Source organism: Mauremys mutica, chromosome 10 (genome assembly GCF_020497125.1).
Source record: "Mauremys mutica isolate MM-2020 ecotype Southern chromosome 10, ASM2049712v1, whole genome shotgun sequence".
Lineage (NCBI taxonomy): Eukaryota > Metazoa > Chordata > Testudines > Geoemydidae > Mauremys > Mauremys mutica.
The window spans coordinates 58,710,437-58,728,438 of record NC_059081.1 but is presented as its reverse complement, the minus strand read 5'-3'; the positions used below and the strand labels follow the sequence as shown (position 1 = coordinate 58,728,438).

General features: G+C 43.1%; 1 protein-coding gene across 2 annotated transcripts in view; it reads right to left on the bottom strand.

Moving 5' to 3' along the window:
* FAM117B (family with sequence similarity 117 member B) overlaps nt 1-18,002 on the bottom strand; it is a 78,092-nt gene that overhangs the window by 18,147 nt on the left and 41,943 nt on the right. For both annotated transcript variants that reach the window (XM_044978514.1, XM_044978515.1), the window contains 3 exons: nt 15,383-15,496; nt 2,080-2,223; nt 1,049-1,274 (listed from right to left, as the gene is read on the bottom strand). In XM_044978514.1, the coding sequence (XP_044834449.1) occupies nt 1,049-1,274; nt 2,080-2,223; nt 15,383-15,496 (484 nt within the window). The remainder of the gene's footprint in view (nt 1-1,048; nt 1,275-2,079; nt 2,224-15,382; nt 15,497-18,002) is intronic.

Genomic DNA, 18,002 nt, shown 5'->3' with positions numbered 1-18,002 from the left:
CGTACTGGATCAAACCAATGGTCCATCTAACCCAGTATCCTGTCTCAGACAGTGGCCAGTACCAGAACTTCAGGGATAGTGTACATAGCGGGCAATTTTGGAAATTTAGGGTTACGCCAAGTATGGCATTACATCCCTCACCATTTTGGCTAACAGCCATTGATGAATTTATCTTCCATAATCTTACCTACTTCTTTTCTGAACCCAGTTATATTTTGGCCATCACAACATCCCATGACAATGAGTTTCCCAAGTTAATTATGCATTAGGTGCAATAGCTTTGGGTTCTGATAACAGGAAACCTATAACTAAATAACCACACAATGGGTCTGATCCAACATACATTGAAGTCAACAGGAGTCTTTTTATAGATGTCAGTGTATGTCCGATCAGCCTTATGCTCCAAATAGCATGTAGGCATTGCTTACATATCTCCAAAATATATCTGTAAGGAAGTTTACAGGTCTCTCTCTCTCTCTTTTTAATTAAAGAAAAAAGAAAGAACAAAAACAAAAGATGCACGCGCGCACACCCACACCCCGCAAAAAGCCTTCAGTAAGTTACCCTTATGGCTTGTTTGATAGCAGCTATGGCAACATGTACCTCATGGTGTGCAGAGTTAGAGCTCACAGTCTCAAACAGAAAAAAAGAGAAATATAGTATGCATTGTCCTTGCATTCTCTAAAAACTAGCTAAAGCAGTAGTTTCTGATCAGAATTTCCCCCTCTCAATTACCAAACTCTGATAGGTGTACAAGAGCGCACATGCACACACGATATCTTCACTCATGGAGGGATTGGGAAAATAAGGTTGCCTAGAAGAAAAAGAAAAGTTAACTTTCCATCACTATACTAGGGACGTGAAAACTCCTTCTCCTAGTATACACCTTGGGGCAGAACAGTGAATGAGGAAAATCCATCATTTGAATATGGGCGGCTACGTGTTATTAAAAAAAGAATGAAATAAATACTAAGACCAAATGCTGAATAGTCCAATTCTTTCTTAAATTGTAAGAGCAGCATAACAGTAGAGCTCATTTATGTAGTACCTTTATCTTTGGAGTCAGCAAGAAGGTCATCAGCAGAGCAAGGGCTTTCCTCACTGCCCTCATTTGAGATAGTAAGAAATGAGGTGGGGGACACAGACTGGGAACGGCTGCTGTTGTTACTGCCTCTGTCTGCTCCACCGGGTGTTTGGGTATCCATGTTGCGAGTACTGCTACTGCGCTGCGCCAGCGGAGGGGGAGCACGGTGCCCATCTGGAATATCTTGTGGCTGTTACAAAACAAAAACAAAAACCATACTTTTTCATATGTGTGAGGCTGCCCATCTCATCAGGAAAGGGATTACTTTACAGCTTAAGCAGTTTCTTATACCTGGTCTACTACATAACAGAAGCCTATTCTGAGGAAGATGAATTATTGTACTACACAGACTCCAACAGATGATATGATAGGTCAGACTTCAGGAGAGTAGGAAATTCCTTGAAGAACAATACACTTAAAGAAAGCCATGAAGACAGTTTTCCAAAAGGCAACAGTCATATGAAAACATAGCTAGGCAATCACTGAAGAGTAACAATTTAATATAAAACACCAGTGGTTCCTTTTTAGGGTTGGGTGTGTGAAATAGTTACCTCTGAAAGTCACTTATAAAAAAGGACAACCATGAATTCTGATGCAAAAAAAGGCAAGAATTTTCCTGATTTGGGGGGGGGGGGAAGAGAAAGAAGAAAGTAAATGCTATAAAAATGACTGAAGCAATTCTCACCAAAATATGTTTTAGAGAATTGTTCCTTTTTCTGTTGATTATTTATGGCATAAATGCATCCGTGTAAACATGGTAAACATGAAGAGAACAGCAAAAGATTTAAAGGAAGTTATTTTCTATTCATGTGGTGTGGAAGACAGTTAATCATTAGGACATTTTTTATTCTGCTTCAGTAGTAGACGACAAGTTAATCATGTGCAAATTTACATTACCAAGTTTGTACAGTAAGTTATCAATCGAAAAGAAAAATTCTCTTAAAAAAAAGGAAGCTTATTTTGAAAACAGTTTTTTGGGGGCAGTAGATACTTACAATCAGCTGTTCTTCCTTGCTTCCTGTCTCCTTAATTATTATCTCAATCTCCTGATTCAGCCCCTCTATGCTGTTCCGGAAACGTGATCCTGTCGATTTGGTTATGGGTATAACAGGAACAATTACACTTTTTGGGATGGGAGCCTGGAAAACCAAAGGGAAGATGAGTAAATAAATATTGTAGATTTACACTTAAGAAAAGAAGCTAAAAAATTTAAAGAATACTGTTTTCCACTGAAAGAATTTTTATCAAAACAAAGCACAAACTTAGTTGTGTTAAGACGAAAGATGTGCCTTTAGATGAAAACAGAACAGATGTTCTGAGATGATTTTGCAAGTTTATGTGCAACAGGAGAAAAACTATTAACTAGACAATTTCTAAATAGCCGCCTAATCTCAAAAGTCTTTCCCTGACCACTACCCAGTCTGCCTCCAGCTCCCATGTTGCTCTGCAACACAGGAAAGCTAACCTTGAATGCTTATTATTATTAAGGAATAAAGGAAGAAAAACCTTTTGTAATAATAATAAAAGTCAATATTAAGAAATTTTCCATTTGGAGAAGTAAATTTTCCTCAGAGATACCTTCCTGCTCTCTGCCTGGGATTTCCTGGATTTGTGAGTGCTCTACTTTGGAAACAATGTTATTTTAACAGTATTTTTAAAAATGTAGTTTAAAACACTCAATTCCACTCCATCTGCATTTCACTTACTGTATATTCATAGCCTTGCTGAAATTTTAAGGCAGTTTTGTTTAGCAAAGGAAATAATTTTTTCTCCTTAAAAAGTACCTCCAGAAGGTTACTTTAAATTTACACTGACTTAGTACAATTGGTGAAGAAAAAAATTACATAAATATGGATCTATGTTTTGTTTCCTCACCACATATTAGATATGAAGACATGGAATGCCCACCTAAAGTACTCTTTTTTTTTTCTCAGATCTCACATATTCACTTGTAAATGATTGGGGAGAGTACTAGTAAACAAGGGCCAGAGAAAACCTGCCCTGCCCCCAGTGCACATCCCCGAACCCCTTCTGCAGCTGAACCCCCTGCCCTGAGCCCCCTGCCGCACCCCGTACCCCTCCTGCACCCCGACCCTCTGCCCTAAGCCCCCTGCCGCACTCCAACTCCCTGCCCTGAGCCCCCTGCTGCACCCCCCATCCCTCCTGAACCCCACACCCCAACTCCCTGCCCTGAGCCCCCCCCCTGCACCCCCTGGTGGAGTTGGGGTGGGGATTTTGGGGAAGGGGTTGGAATGGGGGCAGGGAAGGGGTGAGAAGAGGCAGGGCCTCATGTAAGGGGTGGAGTTGGGGCAGGGCCAAGGGCGGCAGGGGGGAGGTGTCAGTAATGTGGCTCTCATGTGGCCCTCGTGGTCATTTGAGTTTGAGACCCCTGTCTTAGATTCTAGGATTAGGAGGATAACAGAACCCCATCTCAAACAAGAGCAGGTCTGCTTTAGGAAAGGATGAGGAACCACAGAGACAATGTTTTTAATTCAGGGAGGAATGGAAAAATGGCTAAGGGACCAAGAGGATAGCTTCTGCGCTTTTATAGACCTAGAAAGATATACCAGAAGGCTCATAGAAGGATTCTCAGACCAGTGCTGAGGAAAGATGGAGAGTCTGAGGACTTAACTATGGTGAATGCCTTAGACAGATCACCAAAACAATTATCTGAACATGTTTTGGAATGACACACCCTTTTGAAAGTCAGATTGCGCTGGGTTTGGCTCTCAGTCTGCTGCTGTTTATCATATTGATGAACTATGTTAGTAGGAAATGGTGAGAACCTGCTATATGCAGATGACATAGCAAAAACGCCATCCTCAAAATATGACCTAGAGGAAATATTAAACCAGTAATGTGATCAGCTGAGTAGGCGTGGAACGAAAATGAGCATGACTAAAACTGAGGTCATTTAGGTCTGAAGAGATGCTACAAGAAACTGGACACAGTGATTAATGGAATGAGACTAAATCAGACTGACCAGTTCAAGTTCCTTGGCGGTTGGATTACAGAAGACGATGTGTTTGAACATGCGATACAGTGCAGACTGGGGAGTGCTGGACGAGCATCAAATACAATCTCAGGGGTTGCGTAGGACAAGTGTATGCCACTGAGACTAAAAGCCCAACTGTATGCAACAATGGCATGCAATGCTATACGGTGCAGAAACATTAGTGATACAGAGATGGAAGTTCAACACCTTCATGTGTCTGTGATGAGGCATCTTTGCCCCGTAAGAAGAGTTACACAAATAGACTTCAAAATGTAAGTATTAGGATGAAAGTCAAAGTTCATGATGTGGTGAATAAAATCCAGGAACCATGACTTTGGTGGTTCAGATACATACAGAGAATGAAGGAAGAGGACCTGGCAAAGACAGCATGGAAGAAGAGGGTAGTAGGAATGAGACCCTGAAGAAAGCTGAGGAAGCAATGGACGGATTGCATCTAAGCAGATGGGAAGGAGGTGAATCTTAGTGTCACCTCAGACAGACGAAGATGGCAGATGCTTGCACAGTGACCCGACACCTATCGATGGGATAAGGGAAAGAAGATTTGGACAGGGCTGCCCAGAGGGGGGGGGGCAAGTGGGGCAATTTGCCCCAGGCCCCGCAGGGGCCCCGTGAGCCCTGGCCTGGCCTGTGTCTTCGGCAGCATTTCAGCGGCGGGGGGCCCTTCAGTGCTGCCAAAGACGTGGAGCAACTGAAGGCCTCCCTGCCGCTGAAATGCTGCCGAAGACCCGGACCGCCGCCGGGTGAGTACAAGCGCTGCAACTCCCCTGCTTTGCCCCAGGCCCCCTGAATCCTCTGGGCAGCCCTGGATTTGGAGCAGAGGGAAGGAACTTAACATGAGAGGTAGAAGGCTGATTTAAGCATTAGTGTTTTTTTTTAACTAAGTGGTAAAGTTGAATAGCAGATGAAGGAAACAGAGGAGAGAGGAAACACCAATAACAAATGGTTATTTACTCCACAGTAACTGTCGCTCTTTGAGAAGTTGTAGTGAGTGTGAATTACATTTTAGGTGCATATAGCCCTATGCACACAAGCTTGTAATCTTTTCTAAGTAGCAGTATCCATCAGCATGAACCCTGACCCTCCTCATGCTCCCATGTGAGGAACATAAAGGGAAGACTAGCCTCAGCACTCTCTCAGTTGCAGTTTGAAACCGGTGTCTGCTGTGCACTCCAAAAAGTGGGGATGGAGGGCAGGGCAGGGATCCACATGACTACAACTTCTCAAAGAAGCAGTTTCTCTAGGGCTAATTAACCATTCTCTCCTCAAGTGTCAGTATGGATCCCATTGTAGGTGGCTGATGAGTATTTCTGAGGAGGGTGGGAATAAGTAACATCAATTCAATAGAGATTGGAGCACTACTCTCTCAAATTTGATATCCAATCTAGCAGCTACATCCAATCCATGCTTGACAAACACAAGTGGATTGCTCCATGTAGTTGCCTTGAAGATTTCAAATATCTGCACATTTCAGAAACAGACATGTTTCCACCTCCTAAACAGCAGTGGTAAGACTGGGACCAGAACCTCACATAATACTTAACAAGGAAGGTTGTAGCTGCTCCCAGAGAGCCAAGAAGGGGTAGGGAGTTTCATCTCAGGATATATTTTTTGAGGATGAGGGCTATCAATATAGCTCTTGGTGGAAATAAAAGGACAAACTATGGCCAAACTGGCCACCAGGACTGTGATTTCCAGTCCCTCCCCTTCCTGCTAGAGGCAGAACCAATCTAGGCAGCCATCTTCCTGTAACACGGCATAATGGTTCTTTGAAATATTGTGAGTAGAGAGCAGAACCTGCCCTTATAGGGTATGTCTACATTGCATGCTAAGCCCAGGTCTGTGGGACCTGGGCTTGTCAACTTGGTGTTTCCCAGCCTGCACCTGAGCATTCACACTGGACCAGGGTCTCACAGCCATGCTAATGTGACCATACTGCACTACCCTGACTTTCCGAGTCCGGTATGTAGATTGACCTGCATCCACAGTGCAAAATGAAAGGGCTTGGACCCGAGTCACAGCAGGATGAGGACCCAAGTCTTAAGTGCTTGCTGACTTGAGTCAGACTGATTTGTGTGTGGACAGAAGGGTGGCTTGGGCTCAAAACTGAGTCAGAGTCCGTGCTTAGTGTGCAGCGTAGACACTAAGGTGTATGTACTGAAATGTAATATATTCTTAGAGCTGTACCTTATATAACTCAAATCAGGGTCCAACTTTATAAACTTAGGATGTCATTTTCTTCTGTAACTATACATTACCTACTGTACATTGTAACTCTTGGTTTTTAAATCCTGTCATAGGTTTTTAAAACAGTAAAGTGGGAGAGGGGAGCAACAACTTTTCTCAAAGGAGGGAAGGAAAAAAGTTAAACCACACTGATAATGGAACAACTTCCCAAACACACTGATAATGAGTGATTTTTAAATCATTCGTATTTACCAAAAGACTGGCTTATTTAATTCCACTGAAATAAAAAAATCAATCAAAAGTATTAAGGACACCTTATTTATGTATATCAGCATTCATCATACTAATGTTATTTTCGTTTTAATTTCAATGTCCTTGAACTCTTACCTACATCCTCTCAGAAGCCCACTTCTGAATTTTCAATGTACTAAATGGCTTGGTTGAGACAATTATTAGTTTTCAAAACTTTACTAGTTCACTTTAGGGTGTTGGAAATGCTTACTTAGATTGCACAGATATACACATTATCTATACTGATTTTGTACAGAAAACTGAAAAAGCATTGAATCGTTTCATTAATATGAAATTACCATAATTTCTAAATTTTTCTACACTGAGATCATAATTATCTTAATTTAAAAGGAAGTAAATTATTGTATTTGAAACAGTTAAGAACTATAAGCATCCAAAAGCAGCTATACAGAGTTCAAGGGAATCCACTGATAGCATAGTTAACTTGGATACAGTGAAATTCCATGTACAGGGCAAAATTCTTAAGTCTTTAAATGCTATTTCCCCCCCCCCCTCACTAAAACTATCACTATTCCCCTCACTAAACTATTAATATACAGGAATTTGTTCCAATAAGGAACTCAAGTTTGGCTCACAGCCAAGTAGAATGAAAGTCCCAGTTGTTTTAAGCACTGCAACTCAACTTCTAGGGAAATTGTTCCAAATCTGAGGCAGAGGAGGAAGGGCCAACAATTTAAGAGAAGTGCACTGTATATGTTGTCAAGGTTCCCTCCCCACTTTGAACTCTAGGGTACAGATGTGGGGACCCGCATGAAAGACCCCCTAAGCTTATTTCTACCAACTTAGTTAAAAACTTCCCTCAAGGCACAAATTCTTCCTTGTCCTTGAACAGTATGCTGCCATCACCAAGTGAGTTAGACAAAGATTCAGGAAAAGGACCACTTGGAGTTCCTGTTTCTCCAAAATATCCCCCCAAGCCCGTTCAACCCCTTTCCTGGGGAGGCTGGAGAATAATATACCACTCAAATAGGTAAACAAGGTGAGCACAGACCAGATCCTTGGGTTTTTAGGACACTAAAAACCAATCAGGTTCTTAAAAACAAAACTTTATAATAAAGAAAAAAGTAAACGCAGCACCGCTGTAAAATCAGGATGGAAAATAATTTTACAGGGTAGTAAGAGTTAAAACAGAGGATTCCCCTCTAGGCAAAACTTTAAAGTTACAAAAAACAGGAATAAATCTCCCTCTTAGCATAGGGAAAATTCACAAGCTAAAACAAAAGATAATCTAACACATTTCCTTGCTATTACTTACAGTTGGTAATCTAAGATGCTTATTTCAGATATGGCTTTAGGAGATATATTTTTCCTACCCTGGTCCCTGTCTGTCCTGGAGATAACAAAGATACAAAAGAAAAACCTTCCCCCACAAATCTGAAAGTATCTTCTCCCCTTATTGGTCCTTTTGGTCATGTGCCAACCGGGTTATTTGAGCTTCTTAACTCTTCACAGGTAAAGGAGGGATTTTATGCTACCCTTAGCTGTATGTTCATGACATGTACTTTGTGGAAATCTTTGCTTATGCTTTTTGTTTTGGTCTCTCACCATCGGCAGTAAGGAAAAAATAAATGAGTCACTAGTTGCTTTGGAAATTTTCCACAGGAGTTACATGACCTTTCTTGCAGCTTAATCTAGATCATTTTCCTGGAACCAGCAGCCCATAGGGGATTCCACATGAAGAATGGAGATTCATGCAGTTTTCCGAAAAGTTTCTGCAGCTCTCCTATACTGGGTTAGAAACATTGTAACATCCACACTGCAGTTTTTAAAGTAACTGCAGATGAGGCATGGTACAGCGTTCAAGACGACCTTTTCTTGCATCAGCAGGAACTTTAGGGACTGTCCTGAGTGGTATCTTCTCTAACAGCAAGAAGAGGTTCGGTACTGGTACCCCAACCATAAGCTAGACAGATCAGTGGAATGCTCTGCAGAAGCCTTTGCTCAAGTGCAGCTTTAGTCATAGGCTGACTAGAGAATGGCCTAAACTGAGAGAGAAATATTTCATTACTGCCAATCTCCTCATCTTTTTGCATTTCAAGATTTAGTACATTACAAATGTTCATTTGGTTTGTTTTACATAATTTGTTTTCTGGGCTTTTTTTTAAAAAACTCAAGACGTTTTCCACCATTTCGATTCTAAGACTTTCCAATTACTTTCAGATTAACAATTACAAACAGAGGAAAGCTGAAACAGAGAGTGGTAAATACAATCAGCCAGCCTGCTCCCTCCTGGTATTCATTCTAATTTTTACTGATGGTGCTGCTCTGGGATTTGCCTGATGTTCTTCCTAGCAACTGAGCGCTCTCTTCCATTGAGCTCTTGCCAGTGATTGGAAGTGTGAGGCACTTTCAAGTCTTCAGGCACATTAGATTTGACTCTCCAGGGTTGGAAAAAAGTCTCTCCACAACACAACTAGTAGGTCTTCCTCCAATTTCAAGGGGTTTAAATTGGTAATTGTTAAAGAAAAAACAAAAAAACAGTCTCTTCATAGAGCTATGATTAGCTGTGTGCTGATCTCTTGAAGGACAATGCCTAGGCCCAGTGTTCCAGTTACAGCTGATCAAAATAAAAGAATAACTCATGATTCCCAACCCCCACCCCCCAACCCCATTTTGGCCAATTTTAAACTGATTTTTTTTTCCTAACCTGCTCAAGTTCTTTTATTATGGAATGAGAAACATGAACTGTGTACTATCTTCCTTACTTCTCCTGGAAAAGAGGTAATCTATTTAATGAAGCACCTGTTCTGCATCAGCTAGTGTGGTGAGTTTAGATGGATTGCACATCATAAATGACATCAGGAGACACCACAAGTTTGGAAATCTTCATCCATGTTATAATCAAAGCACTAGCTGCTCCATAGTTCAGGTTGTCATTACTTTTTCAACTCTTGCTTCTCCACCTTCCACCCCGCCCTTCTTGTTTGAAAAAATTTAGACTTTTCCATAAGAAAAACAACTGAAAGCCAATATAGATAATTACTTCTATTTTTCCCAAACATGTCCAAAATCTTTGACCCCAATATCCTATACCTCCAAGTAAGTGTATATTATGCTTCTCTACATTTATATTCTTTCTTGGTCAAAGATAATGTCAAGGAAGTGATTGGGAGGGTGGAACAGGACAGACTGATCCAAGGCAGTAAATCAAGAAAGCAGGTCAGTAAGTAAAAGCCAGACAAGTCAGTGGGATCATCAAATATCCAAGGATGAATGTGGGGAGACTGCGAGAGAAGATAAAGTAGTGAGGTCTGAGGCTGGGGGAAGATAAAGATGGGGGGCCAGATCTTTTAACTGGTGTAAAATCAGCTTAGCCTGATTTACAGATAGGTAGGGCAGTGGACTGTGGAGAGAAAACAGCGTTCTTAGGAACAAAATACAGGGGAGGGAAGACATTTGAGCTAGAAACCATGAAATGGTCTGTAAATCTTACCGAAGTGAAAATGCATTGCAACATTAACATCAGAACCAAAGGACAAAACAAATAATAATGGAAGAGGGATCATCAAGCACCTTCAGTGCTACTCACTGCCTCAGGAGTAAAAATTCATGTAAGAAAAATAAATTTAAAAATAGCTAGAAATTCAAAGGTTTGCTGAAGTAGTGGCCCAAATCAACATTGAACCTAAAAAGCCAATCTCATTCTGTTCTTGTGTCACTAAAATAAATGTAACAATTGCCTCACTACTCACCTGCTTCCCATCCAACCTTATAATGGAAGGTTCCAAAAGACCTACTGGAGACAGCACAACTCTGTGCTGACTACACTGCCACCCAAAGGAATTCCCCAACCACACTGAAAGAACAGGCTTCTTTGGCGGAAGCACTTGCTCAGGCAACTTAACACACATGACATGAGCAACATATTTTGCGTTTTCTCTTGCAGCAATGTGATGGCCTTCAGGAGACCACACTACTGCATGCTCATGGGTTTTTTTGTTTTTGTTTTTTTTAAACAATGTATTTCTGGCATTAGTAGTTCTCTCTTTCATTGCTGATGTAAATGGTGATAATCTCAGGGTATTTGGGCACTGAAATTATGGTGAAAAAGATAATAGCACTAATAAAAGCTGTTATCAGAGCAGATATATTATATATAAGCTTGCTAATTCTGTCGCTATTGCTTCTCTCCCTGGTTAGAATTGGGAGGGCTGCTTCATCAGTGACTTTTCACATTTTTCTGCTGGCTTATCTTTACTTTCCTTGCATACTTTTCCCACCACCACACATGCACTTCTTCCATGTTCTGCTGAAGTCTGAGTACTGTTAAAAGTCTTTTCCAAGTTTGGTGGTTCTGGGAATGCTGAATTTTTGTTGTTTACATGAACAATGAGTTACAAGCATTTCCTGAGCAGAAATTGCCACAGAGTTCTCTCTCTCATATATTTATGTGGTAACATTTCCTAATATACTAATTACTCTATTACTCTTGCTACTTTTACTTATTACTTACTACTATTACTAAAGCATAGCCCTGCCTTAGAGAAACTGTTGTCTTTAAATAATCCAGAAACAAATCTACCTGGTAGAAGCATTTGGTCAGCTTCTTGAGAATGGGCACTTACTCAAAATAGTCCTATCAAGAAACACTTAACTAACACTAGACCTTGGGAGACTCCAATCTACATCTGAGGAGCCTTCCTGGGAATGTTCAAGCTAGCATGTGAGCAATGTCTGCTGCCTGCAAACTGAGTCATGCATGGACATGTGACTTGCCCATGTGACTCCAAACTCCATCTTGCTTCTGTGATTTTCCACAGTAAGAACAAAGGGGTTTCCTTCCACGTGGCAGAAGATATAAAAGGCCATGGAAACCCCTCCATTTGGTCTTCAATCCTGCTTCTGACCTCTGGAGGAACTGTGCTTGAAACTGAAGCTCTGAACGACCCATCCAAGCTGGGATGTTTATACTCCAGAGACTTGATTGGTTTAAATCAGCAGTAATCTTATCAAGCCTGAAACAAGCCTGAACTAAGAACTTTGCAACTGTTGTATGTATTTAATTCCATTTAACCAATTTTAACTCTCATCTACATTTTTTTCTTTTCATGAATAAACCTTTAGATTTTAGATTCTAAAGGACTGGCAACAGCATGATTTGTGGGTAAGATCTGACTGGTATATTGACCTGGGTCTGGGGCTTGGGAAACTATTTTGACAACCAGTTTTAGAGACAGGGTACAAATCAGCAGTCATCTAGATAATGCTCACCCTTCAATTCCTGAAAGCGTTCAAATTTAATTCTACTGTCACCTTTGGAGAGAACTCAGAGGATAGGTGCTAGCCCAAGTGGCAGGGCAAAGAATTGGAAACACAGTTTCCCTAGAAGAATCTCAAGTACCGATAGTGACAGGGTCTATTAGAGAAGCATTCTATTAGTCCCTGGATTAACTGTGAGAATGTTCTTGTTGATTTAATCCAGAAATTCTTGATTAAGATCTGAGGTGTGTTTGTTCTTCTTTGGAAGACACATTAAACAAAAAAGAAGAAACATCCCAATTTTGCTCTTCCCCTAAAATTAGACTTACTGCTCATTTTGGCAATCAGTGATGATTTGCATGACCATTTTTTTTCCCTGCCCAAGGGGAAACAAGAACAAAAATCTGCAAGGGAAGGAGCCAGAGACCTATGCTTGGCATGACTGGTCCTGCTTGCAATTTGTTAGATTAGAATGGAAATGTGACACCACACCCCATAATCTCCATAATAATATTATGATATGAGTATGTCATATTTATGATGCATTTTATGCAAGATAGGTCATGTAAGATATCATTGAAAGGTTATGATTTACTGAATATGATTATCCTACTTATATGCAAGCATCATTTTGGTATTTGAAGTTAAGAATATTATCTATGTATCTATTAGAAACGTGTTTACACCTGGGATATGCCCACTAGGCAAAAGATCGTCAGTCTAGGTGTCTGGCTGGGAAGGGCCCATTCAGGAGTACAACAGGTCTTAGAAGAAGCTAATTCTGAGGATGCTACAAACAGCCTCCTAGTCATGGCTGCTATGACACTACCGGGGCACGCGACCATACCACTTGGTATTAGACTTCATCTTGGAATACCAGTGTTTTTCCACTGAAGAGCGTTGGAACCAAGCTTGGAGATGAAGAGTTCCCACCATATCAAAAGCTATTTAAGGCAGGGGAGTGACATCATTGTGGTTCTTCACTGACTCTGGTCCCAAAAGGAGACTCTTGGAAACACCTGAGGAACAAAGACTGAACTGGGGTAGAACTGCTGGACCCAGGCTAGAGGGATTTCTAGCCTGTGAAAGGAACACCTGGCGTTTTTAAGCTGCAAGCAAGGGCAGCTGGCCCCTTAAAATCTGCAGCTGGCTTAAATCATCATTTAGGGTGAGAATTTGCTATTTATATCCAATCTCTTTAGTGTATTAAGCTCAGATTGCATTTGTGTTTATTTCCTAGGTAACCTGCTTTGATCTGTTTGCTACCCCTTATAATCACTTAAAATCTATCTTTTGTAGTTACCGTATATTCCAGCGTATAAGACGACTTTCTATATTAAAAAACAACCCCCAAAAATCGGGGGTCGTCTTATACGCTGGGTATAAACAGCGGGCGGCTGGGATTTAAAAGGCTCTGTGCTCCCCGCCGCAGCGGGCAGCCCAGAGCCCTCCGACTCCCCGCCGCGGCTGGGATTTAAAAGGCTCTGGGCTCCCCGCCGCAGTGGGCAGCCCAGAGCCCTCTGATTCCCCGCTGCGGCTGGGATTTAAAAGGCTCTGGGCTCCCCGCCACAGCGGGCAGCCCAGAGCCCTCCGACTCCCCGCCGCGGCTGGGATTTAAAAGGCTCTGGGCTCCCCGCCGCAGCGGGCAGCCCAGAGCCCTCCGACTCCCCGCCGCGGCTGGGATTTAAAAGGCTCTGGGCTCCCCGCCGCAGCGGGCAGCCCAGAGCCTTCTGATTCCCGGCCGCGGCTGGGATTTAAAAGGCTCTGGGCTCCCCGCCGCAGCAGGCAGCCCAGAGCCTTCTGATTCCCGGCCGCGGCTGGGATTTAAAAGGCTCTGGGCTCCCCGCCGCAGCGGGCAGCCCAGAGCCTTCTGATTCCCGGCCGCGGCTGGGATTTAAAAGGCTCTGGGCTCCCCGCCGCAGCAGGCAGCCCAGAGCCTTCTGATTCCCGGCCGCGGCTGGGATTTAAAAGGCTCTGGGCTCCCCCCCTCGGAAGGGGGGGTCGTCTTATAGGGCGAATATAGGCCAAAACCTATATTTTAACTGTAAAATTAGGGGGTCGTCTTATACGCCCCGTCGCCCTATACGCCGGAAAATACGGTAATAAATTTGCCTTTGCTTCATCACAAACCAGTGTGTGGAAGTTGTACCTTGAGGCAAAAAGCTGTTGTATATTCTCTCTCCACATTGAGGGAGAGGGCAAATTTCATGAGCTTACACTGTACAGATCTCTGTGCAGCACAAGACGGTGTAATTTTGGGTTCACACCCCAGAGGGGGGAATGCTCTTGAACAGCGTGGCAGTTCCTTAGCTGTAGCTTCCCCATGCAGAGCTGATCACAGCAGCCTGTAAATTCTGCAGCTAAGTGTGTCCCTACCTGTGTGTATGCTAGTGAAAGCAAGCTTGGAGGGCTTGGAAACTTATAGCAGCACAGTGTGAGGGGAGGCCCAGGCTGGGGAGTCAGGGGGGCTCGGTGGTACCCCAGTTCCAGGTGGCACCCTGGGGGAAACCCGTCAGAAGAAACTCTCTATTAGGAACAATTAACATGATCATGAAGAACTTTTTTCTCAAATTCACATTGCTAGATACAAAACGGAACCGATTTGAAAATCTAAGATGTGCAGAGATCATGATCTGCAACTCCAACAATTTCTTCAACTAGTTGTACATGTCTGATACTAAAATTTAAAGAAGTTTTTTTTTGAGGAATCATGGTAGGAATTCAGACTGTGATAAGATACAAGAACATGCGCCTATTGGGAAGATATCTATGCTTCTCCCTTCATCCTAAACACAAGGATGAATTTAGTGACACAGAAGTAGTAAAGAACTTTTGAATGGATATTTTCATACCCTCTACAGTTCTAGAGGAAAAATTAAATGCTTTGTAAACATATTCTTATCATCCTTCCTCTGCAGTTTGTGACTGAGGATTCACTATTCTTCCCTGAGTCACTCACAAGCTACCATCTTTCCAACCGAATGGGACTCCATTGAAAGGAAGTCAGCGTCAACTCCTAATCCCTTCATGTCTACCAGATGGACAACTGGGATACCTCCATAGCACTCAGCCCAGGACTGCCCAGTACCCAAGAGCCAAGAAGAAACTAAACTTTATTCTCAAGATGCTACCACTTATACCACCAGGCTGGTTCTATGCAGTTTTCTATATGCAAATTCATAACCCTAGACACATCACTTTACCTGTAAGATTATTTCATAGAATTAGATTAAATTTATCTATGCTGACTGACTTCTAATTCAGTGAACTGAACTATATTATCCTTCTGCCTCGGAGTCCTTACAAATTACGTTGTAAATTAGTATATTCTTCACCAAACTCCCTTTAAAGTTTTTTAAAATTTAGAGAAAACACACACACACCCCACTTCAGCATGCTACAGAAAATCAGTTTCATCTCATAAGACAAAAAGGTTCTATACATTTCACAGATATACATCATTCAGCAGTAATCAAGTATTTCAAAACATATGGTGGTATTTTTTCTATAAAAATCACTACTTGGAACACACAGGAGTTAACATTATGTTAACTCCCACAATGCCCTGAGAAGTGACATAGCCTTACCTGGCACTGATTAATGGCTGCATGGTTACCATGGAATGGAGACTGTCTTTCTTTATCCCGATGATGCCTGCTGCTGTGTTTACTTCTCTGCAACTGCTGACGCAATTTTGCAATCTGACAGGGGAAAGAACAAGAGTCTCAGATTTCCCTTCGCATATTCAATTCAATTACTACATGGACTATTATCAAAAAAGTAAAAGTGGAAACATTGCTAATTATGAGAATCTACTTGATATAATGTTGAGTCAGCTACTCTACAGATAAAAAACTACTAAAATATTAGCTTTCATTTTTCTATGAAGACCTGCACATATTCCCAGTTCTCACATACTAGTATGACAGTACCTGAAGATAACAGGGTTACTTACCAGTAAACAAAGGTTCTTTGAGATGCGGAGCCCCTATCTGTATTCCAGTGAGCGTTACGTGCATGCACCATATGCCCAAAGCTGGAGCTTTTGAAAGTAGTGCCGCATTATAGTCTCACCCAAGGCAATAAAGGGTATGGCAGACTGCCTTCAGTTACAGGTAAGTAACCTTGTTTTCTTCTTCCAGTGATGGTCCCTTATTGTATTCCACTGAGGGCAATTAACAAGCAGTACCTATATGGGAGCATGGTGCAAGGACACTGTGGAATGGAGGACTGCTGCTCCAAATGAAGCATCCATTGTGGAATCATGCACTAGTGTACAGTGTGTGGAAAAGGTGTGTACTGAACACCACATGGCCGCACTTCATACGTTACTCCTGGGGGAATTCTGCACCACTGCGCACATGCAGAATTCATGTCCCTCACAGATTTCTTTGCTTCTCTACAGAAAAATGACTTCTGATAGGAAAGCTGCAAGAACGGTCACAGGCTCCTCTCTGGCAGTGCTGGTGCATTGGGGGGGGGCGGGGCTGGGGATGCCTCAGTTGGTGGCACCTAGCTTGCACTAGACTCAGCTACTAGCCTGGGCTGAGGATAGAGGAGGACCGACTTCCTCTTCACTTGCAAGGAGAAGGAGGGGCCGGGGCTGAGCCACCCTCAGAAACCTCCCCTGGCTGCAGGAAGCTCTGCACCCCCCTCTCCCCCCCCCAGAGTCCCTCACACCCAGACCTCCATTCCAAGCCCCAGACCCCACCCACTGAGCCCCAACCACCTTCATCTAGACTCCCACTGACTGGTGCATGCTCTACCAAAGGCCGCAATGTCTTTGGCCTGCTTGGTAATCGTATAATGTGAGGCGAATGTATGTATGGAGTACCACATGGCCGCTCTGCATATTTCCTGGGTCGGAACCTGTACCAGGAACACTGCTGAAGAAGCCTGAGTCCTAGTAGTGTATGCTGTAAGCGGAGGGGCAGGCATTTCTGCCAGATTATAGCATTCAGGGATGAAGGGCGTGATCCACAATGAAATTTGTTGGGAAGAGACTAGAAGACCCTTCATCCTGTCAGTCATGGCCACAAACAGTTGAATGGACTTCATAAATGGTTTTGTTCTTTCAAAGTAGGCGGCTACTGCTCTGCGGACATCCAATGAATGAAGCCTCTGCTCCTTGCCGCTTGAGTGCGGCTTAAGATAGAACATTGGGAGGAAGATGTCCTGGTTCATATGAAATTGGGAGACAACCTTTGGAGGAAAGCTGGATGTGACCTGAGCTGAACCTTGTCCTTATAGAACACGGTGTAAGTGGGCTCTGATGTTAGGGCCTTGAGCTCAGACACCCTCCTTGCTGAGGTTATCGCTATCAGAAACGCCCCTTGTATGACATGTAGAGCAGGGAACAAGTTGTCAGCGGTTCGAAGGGTGGACCCATCAATTTACAACTGACTATCTAGTACCTCCTCTATGGTAATGTGTAGGGCATTAGCTAGTTTCCACAGCAATTCCTGGAACTGGCGATAGTCATCAGTGGGGAAGGAGGGGATTGAAGAGGCAGCTGCGTCCTGGGAAGATGAGGGATGCCTCTTAGGATCTGTCAGTACTGTTGGAGTCAGGCTAATCAGTGCAGCATCCAGGGCCACGTTGGAATGCTTGTCTGACGAGAGTTGTGGTGATGAAGTGGGGGAGTCCTCCCAGACCAAGCGGGACTGTTCAGAGGGTGAATATTGTGGCCATGATCTCCGGTATGGCCAACCCGGTTGACCCTGCTGTTGTGTAGCTTGGGACCACAGCGCCCGATACAAACTCTGCAGGTAAAGCAAGGTGGGGAAGTGCCCCAGTGTTGTCGGAACCTTCCAGTAGTCGCGCTTCCAGAACAGGAGTGGTGGACCGTGTCAGAGATCCATATAATCCAAAACAGAGGATTCACAAACCTCACCAAATGGCGGTGCCATTAGGACTCTTGGAAAGGGAGGTAGCAGGAGCATAGCGGGCAAAGGGTCCCTTCAACTTGGTGATCGGATCAGTGGTCGTGGAGTGCGAATAACTCATGGGGATCCAGGGCACCTCCAATTCTCCCAGGGGTCAATGGTATCCGTTCCGCTGGAGGAGTCGGTATCAGGAACTGCATCTATCTGGAGACCAATGGTTTGTGGGATGCCAGTGGAGTCACTGGGTCTGTGATTGATACCAGTGGATCTAGTGATCAGTGCTGCCATTTCTTATTCTTGTGAGACTTACAACGCACGGATA